Source organism: Coenobita brevimanus, chromosome 81 (assembly GCF_032717465.1).
Source record: "Coenobita brevimanus isolate Jiangsu-jjx chromosome 81, ASM3271746v2, whole genome shotgun sequence".
NCBI classification, from domain to species: Eukaryota; Metazoa; Arthropoda; class Malacostraca; order Decapoda; family Coenobitidae; genus Coenobita; species Coenobita brevimanus.
The window spans coordinates 6,726,368-6,733,867 of NC_137034.1; the positions used below are offsets into that span (position 1 = coordinate 6,726,368).

Below are 7,500 nucleotides of genomic sequence, written 5' to 3' on the forward strand. Positions count from 1 at the left end.
GGTCAGGGTCAGGGTGAGGGTGAGACTGGGGGTGGGGGTGAAGGTGAGGGTGAGGGATGAGGGTGGGGATGAGAGTGGAGATGAGGGTGGTGGTGAGGGTGGGGATGGGGGTGAGGGTGAGGGTGAAGGTGTGAGGGTGGGGGTGAGGGTGGGGGTGAGGGTAAGGGTGGGGGTGATGGATATAAACAACCCCCCTCAGACACTGCGGCAGATTGATAGCAGATATGGAGATGAGGGGGATAGGCAGACCACCAGATGGGAAAGAGAAAGAAAAACAAGACGGAAAAAGAGAAAGACATGAAAAGAGAAAGACAGGAAAAGAGAAAGACAGGAAAAGAGAAAAGTAGGAAAAGAGAAAAAGAGAAAGATGGGAAAAGAGAACGATAGGAAAAGAGAAACCAGAAAACAGAAAAAAAAGATACTGAGAAAAAAGGATGGAAAACAGAATATATAGAATAAGATATGAAAAGAGAAAGATGAAAAAAGAGAAGGTTCGGAAAAGAGAAAGACAGGAAAAGAGATACCAGAAAACAGAGAAAAAAGACCTTGAAAAAAATGGATGGAAAACAGAAAATATAGAATCAATAATATAAACATTGAGAGGTGGAGAAATGGGGAGGTAGATACATAAAAAGGTAATGTACACAGACTTACTAGTAAAAATATAAGGCAACGAAATCGAGAAATAAAGGAGCACTGGGTTTGTAAGTAAATATATAGGAATAAATTAGAGAAACATAATCGTCCATGCTTAGAATATATAAGGAAAAGGTTAGAGGGAAGATAGGAAGGTATTACTATTAAAATGCTATCATATTTGGCTCAGGGGTAGGAAGAAGATATGGAAAAAATATAGGAAAGGACGTTGTGTGGAGAGAAATATCAGTGAAGCGAGGGAAAAGGGCCAGGATGATGATGATGATGATGATGATGATGATGATGATGATGATGATGATGATGGATACATAACTTTCCCACACGTGATGACACTGATAAAGATGATGATGATGATGATGATGATGATGATGATGATGTTGATGATGATGACGGTGGACACATAACTTTCCCATACACGATGACAATAAAAAAGATGATAATGATGATGGTGATGATGATGAGGATGGATACATAACCTTCCCACACATGATGACAATGACGATGATGATGATGATGATGATGGATGTATAACTTGCCCACACATGACGACATTGATAAAGACGATGATGATAATGACGACGACCATAACAGCGACGATGATGATGATGATGATGGCACTGTAACCTTCCCACACACGAGGCACAGTCACCATTAAACATTACCACCGTCACAATTATGCCATAAACCATAATTACACCGATTAAGCAATGCCTCCTCGGGATCGTAAAAGGAATGGCCAAATCAAGATAAGCAAGAGTCATTTTCTTTTTATTTATGACCGTGAGTTATATCTCCATCGTAAAGAGAAATCTGGTTAAATTATCAGGAACCATATTTATAAACGCTCTTGGTTGGTATTCTCTCTCTCTCTCTCATGCAGCAGTCAGGCAATACATACTTAAACATGCACATATACACAGACTCTCACTCCACTACACACACAGTTTGCAGACGCTCACATAAACTCACTGATACACACACACACACACACACACACACACACACACACACACACACACACACACTTAGTATGCAGACCCTCGCATACACTCTGTGATGCACACACGCTCTCACACACAATCAGTTATGCATACTCACTCGTGCATGAATCTCTCTCTCTCTCTCTCTCTCTCTCTCTGCTTTTGTCTGTCTGTCTGTCTCACACACACACACACACACACACACACACACACACACACACACACACACACCCGTCTTTCCTTCTGTATCTCTTGCACACCCTCTCTTTCCCCTCCTTCATTCCACTTTCCCGTCTTTTCTTCTCCAACTCTCTGCCCCTGTCCGTCTCTCCCTCCCTTTCCTTTCTCATTCTTTTCCCATCTCCCCTACAGAAAGCCAAGCAGTTCCCCTAAAGAGTGTGGGGCGCCAGGAGGGGCTCACAGGTCACTACACACTCTCGCAGGTGAAGCAGGACAGTGTGGAGGTGTGGTGCTGGGCTAAGAACGCCGTGGGGGCCCAGGCAACCCCGTGCAAGTTTACTATATACACACAGGGTAAGTAGAGGGAAACACCATAAGGAGAGAAAGTGTGAATGCGGAGAAACACACACAAATATCCAGAGAAAGGACGCCGTAGGGGCATTAGCATCCTCGTGCAAGTCTGCTCTGTACACCCTAGGTAATTCAGGTGGGATAAATACACCCAAAGTGAGCAAAGTGAGGAAAAATATTGGGCCTGTGATGGAGGATGTTTTGTACTGGGGAGGTGTGGTGTTGGGTTAAGAATTCCACACGGGCACAAGGTACGTCCTGCAAGTTAACTATTTCCACACACGGTAAGTTCAAGGGGAGGAATTAATAGTGTGTGAGGGAAGATGGGTTGCGGTGGTAGGAAGGAGTGGTTATTGCATTTATCTTACATAATTTCGTAGAGGAAAAGCAACACCATGTAAGACTGCCATTTCCCCCCAAGGTAAATCAATAGAAAGGGACCTGTTACGTTTTCGAAAGTTAATGTGGAGAAGGATGGAACCATAAAGCCAGGATCTATGAGATTTAGTACATGGCCATTGAGGTAAATACTATCCTGGCAAAATGTGTGTGCACCAAAGTCGTGTGATACGGGGTTATTAAGAGTAATGTCGGCCGCGCAACATGGTGAGTGAAAGCCGCTGACCTGCCATTTGTTCGCTATTTTTTTTTTATGCATTTCTTTGCTATTCGTTCATACATTCTTTACTCCCACGTTCATCCCTTCTTCGACGTGGCATTTCTTCATCTTTCTGTTCATTCATTCATCCTTTTATCATTCCAGATTTTTTCCTGTTCTGCGTCTCATTCACCCATTCTTTGTTTTCCATTCACACATTCCTTCCTTATTCCCACATTCACCTCCTCCTTCTACATATCAATTCCTCAGTCTTTCTGCTCATTCATTCATGTTTTCATTATTCTACAGTTTCTTCTCTATTCTGTTGTCAGAAGCCTTAATCCTCTAAGGGCTGGCCACAAACAAATCACCTCCACGTCGCCCTGTTCTCTGCCATTTGACTGCCTCCTTCAGATCACACCCTCATCTCTCATATATCTCTGCTTATGCTTCTCAATTATTCATTCTGCTCTCCATTCACTCATTCATTTTGCCCTCAATTCAGTCATTCATTCATCTCTTCATTCACTCATTCATTCTGCTCTCCATTCACTCATTCTTCTCTCCCTTCACTCATTCATTCTACTCTCCATTCAGTCATTCTTTCAGCTCCTCTCAGTCTGGTCCTAATTCACTCTTCCTTTCTGTGCCCCGTTCAACAGGTCGACCTGGCCCTGTCAAGCGATGCAGTGTAGGGAACCACACTGCCTCTGGGTTCACTGTGGACTGTATATCTGGTCCTTTACGTGGAACCAAGACGCTATACACACTAATGGTCTATACGCAGGTGGGTTGGGTGTGCTTATGGGGTGTGTTGGAGTTTGTCTTGCTGTATTGTGTGTGCCTTGTCTGTGTTTTGTCTGTGTCGTGTGACTTTCTGGTGTGTGTGTGTGTGTGTGTGTGTGTGTGTGTGTGTGTGTGTGTGTGTGTGTGTGTGTGTGTGTGTGTCTCCCCGCTGTTTCTCTATGTTTTTTGGGATTCAGATTTGTGTTTCCGTGTTTTAGTGTCGTTTTTTCCTTGCTGTATGTCGATGGGTCAGGTTTGTCTCGTTTTTTCTACCTTCTGTTAGGGTTGAAAGGCATGTGGGTGTTGTGGTTTTGTGTTTGTGTGTTTTTATGTCTAATCTTGTGTCTGCGTTGGTGTGATCTGTTAGTCAAAGTTCTGTTGTTCTTTCTTCCTCCCTCCCTGCTCCTCCTCCTCCTCCTCTCTCTCTCTCTCTCTCTCTCAACTCTCTCTCTCTCTCTCTCTCTCTCTCTCTCTCTCTCTCTCTCCCCCTTTCTGTATGTTGTGTGTATAATTGTATGATATGTGCGTGAGTCAGGACACACACAAAACCCTCGCGGTACACACGCAGGTCACTCACCCCCTTTTATCACACGCACACATACACCTCTACACGTACACTGTTCCACATACACACACGATCGCAGGCATGCACACACACCATTTTTCACACACGCCATTATCCCTTCGACAGAACACAGTGGCAAAGCTCTAAGCCCAGTTCATAAAGGCTGTTAACCCTCTCATTCTCAGCGCAACTCTACCCATCCAAACTCCATATGGTTGAGATAATTTTAGTATTATTCCTATTAAATCAGACGATTTTATTCAGCCTAAGAGTGTTAATACGGTCACTATAAACCCTCTCATGGTCGGATCAACTCTAGTATTCCATTAATCAACACCAGACGATTTTATTCAACCTGAGAGTGTTAATACGGTCACCATAAACCCTCTCATGATCGGACGAACTCTAGTATTCCATTAATCAACGCCAGACGATTTTATTCAGCTGGGAGTGAGTCATAGGAGCCTGAGTGATAAAAATTGACACAGCAGATATTTCTCCCTAAAAGAGTTAAAAATTATCTGATATTCCTTTATTCTTCGTTCACCGTCCCTTTAGATTTCACTGTGATTTGGTTTCCAGTTCACTCTCATCCGAAATTCCTTTATATTTCGTACACTTTCCCACTGTTTTCACTCTTGATTTTGAGGTGCTGGGCGGCCATAAGGGACAAGAGGATATATAAAGACTCTTACATGGAATCTAATTTTAAGAGAGATTATAGTGTCACTGAACTCCTGATTGGAATTATACATGCGAAATAGTTGCTAAAAAAGAGATTGAGGAATATATTGAATGTGCATTTGTGGGTATATTTCTGTACGAGGAGGAGGAGGAGGAGGAGGAGGAGGAGGACAAAAATCAATAGAATGAGGAAAAAGAATGAGAAACAGAAAAAGAGAGAGAGAAGGAGGAAGAAAAGAGAAACAGGAAGAAAAAGAGAGGAGGAGGAAGAGGAGATAAAAAACAGGAAGCATTAACATACGTAGGGGGAAAAGAAAGAGGAACAAAGGAGAGAGTGGAGGAGGAAGAGAGGAGACATAGAAAGGAAAAGAGAGGAAGAAGATGAGAAAAACAGGAAGGAGAGAAAATAACCCTTAGCAGTAACAAACCTACCGGGAAAAGAAAGAGAAACAAAAAGAGAGAGAGGAGGGGGAAGAGAGGAGAAACAGAAAGAAAACGAGAGGAAGGAGGGGAGAAAAAGAGGAGGAAGAGGAGAAAAAGAGGAGAAATCGAAAGAGAGGAAGAGAAGAGAGGAAAGAACCCTAAACAGATACAAACCTACGTACCTTTCCCGATCGATTATTAAGGAAATTCTTTAACATTGATATCTATGCTTTAAGTCTAGGGGGAAGAAAAAGCGACATTTTATCCACTGTCTGCTGTTGGACGAAACTGAACGATATTAAACACACACACACACACACACACACACACACACACACACACACACACACACACACACACAATTATAAGGGGAAAAGACTCACTGTTTTTGAAGCGAATTCGGACTCAAAACAGAATATATCGCTCAGTTAGACTCGTTTTTCAAGTAAGTGGGCGATATATAAAGAAAAAAGGCATTAAAATCAAGACCAGCCATTTTCTTTAACTCTCATAAACAAAGTATATAGCCAGATTAATTTTGTTTTTGCTTCACCACTGTAAAGACAAAAATACAAAGAAAAGAAGGCAGACAGACAGATACATATAAACAGACAGAGATAGATAGACAGATAATCACAAACAGATTGGCTGAAAAGAAAGGAAAAACAACACAAATAAATAACAGAAACAACACAATAAAAGACCAATTCTTTTTTTTACCCTATCTCACGCAAGAAAGACAGAGAAAGACAGATGGGCAGACAGACGGACACAGGTAAACAGACAGACAGACTGATAGGCAGAGAGGAAGGAGAGCATAATTTTCTTACACTAACTCACACAAGAAAAAAGGCAGACAGACAGACAGACAGGTAGACAGGTAGACAGACAGGCAGGTAGATAAGAAAAAAAATGACCTACAATTTCCTAACCTTAACTTACACAAGAACGAAAAAGACAGAGAGGCAGACAGAGATAGACAGACAGACGGACAGATAGACAAATAGATAGACAGGCAGGCAGACAGATAGACAGACAGACAGGCAGAAAAGAAAGACAACCATTTTCTTCCCCTAACTCAGCCCCCAAAACAAAATATATCGCCAAGTTGGTCTGTTTTTCGCGCCACTGGGGAAAGACAAAAGGAAAATAGCGAAGGCTTTTGTTGCATCGGTTGCGGCTACCACTTGCTCTCTCTCAGGCATGGTGGGTGGGGAATTTAGAGCTAGCTTTATTTGCCCAACTTTCTTTATCGCTGTATCTTTACGCTTCTGAATGTTCCTCGATTACGATACACTCTCTCTATTTCTTTTCCATCTCACTTTGACCCTTGTTTCTCTCTCAGGCATGGTGGGTGGGGAATTTAGAGCTAGATTTATTTGCTCAACTTTCTTTATCGTTGTATCTTTACCCTTCTGTCTGTTTTTCTGTTTCTCTTTCTTCTCTCTCACTCTGTTCTTTGATTACTCTTTCACCTTCTCTTTCATCTCTCTCTCTCTCTCTCTCTCTCTCTCTCAGGCTTGGGTGGGTGACGAATTTAGAGCTAGCTTTTTTTACTTTGTTTTCGATCTATACCTTTCTGTCAGTTCGCCAATTACTCTCTCTCTCTCTCTCTCTCTCTCTCTCTCTCTCTCTCTCTCTCTCTCTCTCAGTTTTTCGCGCCATTGGAAAAAGACAAAAGAAAAAAGCGAGGACTTTTGTTGTGTGGGTTGCGGGTGCCACTTGGCTCTCTCTCAGGCCAGGCTTGGTTAGGTGGGGGAATTTAGAGCTAGATTTATTTTCTCTATTCTTATATTTAGAGCAAGTTTTATTTTTTCTATTATTTATTTAGAGCAATCTCACATTTTCTTTTATTCACAGGTGTTTCTTTAATTTCCTGTGTATATGGATTTCTGCTTTCTCATTTTTTTGTTTTTTTATTTTTCTGGATGGTGATGACTGGGATGATTTTTTATATTAATTTTTCTGTTTATTTTCCTCTCTTTATTTTCTCTTTATTTACTCTATTATCTTTCTATCTGTCTATCTACCTCTCTATCTATCTACGTATTCATCTATCTACCTGTCTATTAGGATTGGTGCTCAGTGGGCTGGGTTTAAATTTCATCTCAGTTATATGGTCGTCTCTGCTGGCTTACGTTTCTCTCTCTCTCTCTCTCTCTCTCTCTCTCTCTCTCTCTCTCTCTCTCTCTCCATTCTTTCCCACTTTCTCACTTTCTTCTGTGTACTCTCAGGGGAGGCCTGGTGAGGAAGAATTTAGGGCTATTTCTAATTCT

At 41.9% G+C, this 7,500-nt stretch overlaps 1 protein-coding gene across 1 annotated transcript in view; it reads left to right on the forward strand.

Annotated features, from left to right (window-relative positions):
- The window catches only part of LOC145409543 (uncharacterized), a 147,216-nt gene that overhangs the window by 122,709 nt on the left and 17,007 nt on the right, over positions 1 to 7,500 (forward strand). The window contains exons 12-13 of the mRNA XM_080279930.1: positions 2,010 to 2,171; positions 3,429 to 3,553. Coding sequence (XP_080136056.1) covers positions 2,010 to 2,171; positions 3,429 to 3,553 — 287 coding nt within the window. The remainder of the gene's footprint in view (positions 1 to 2,009; positions 2,172 to 3,428; positions 3,554 to 7,500) is intronic.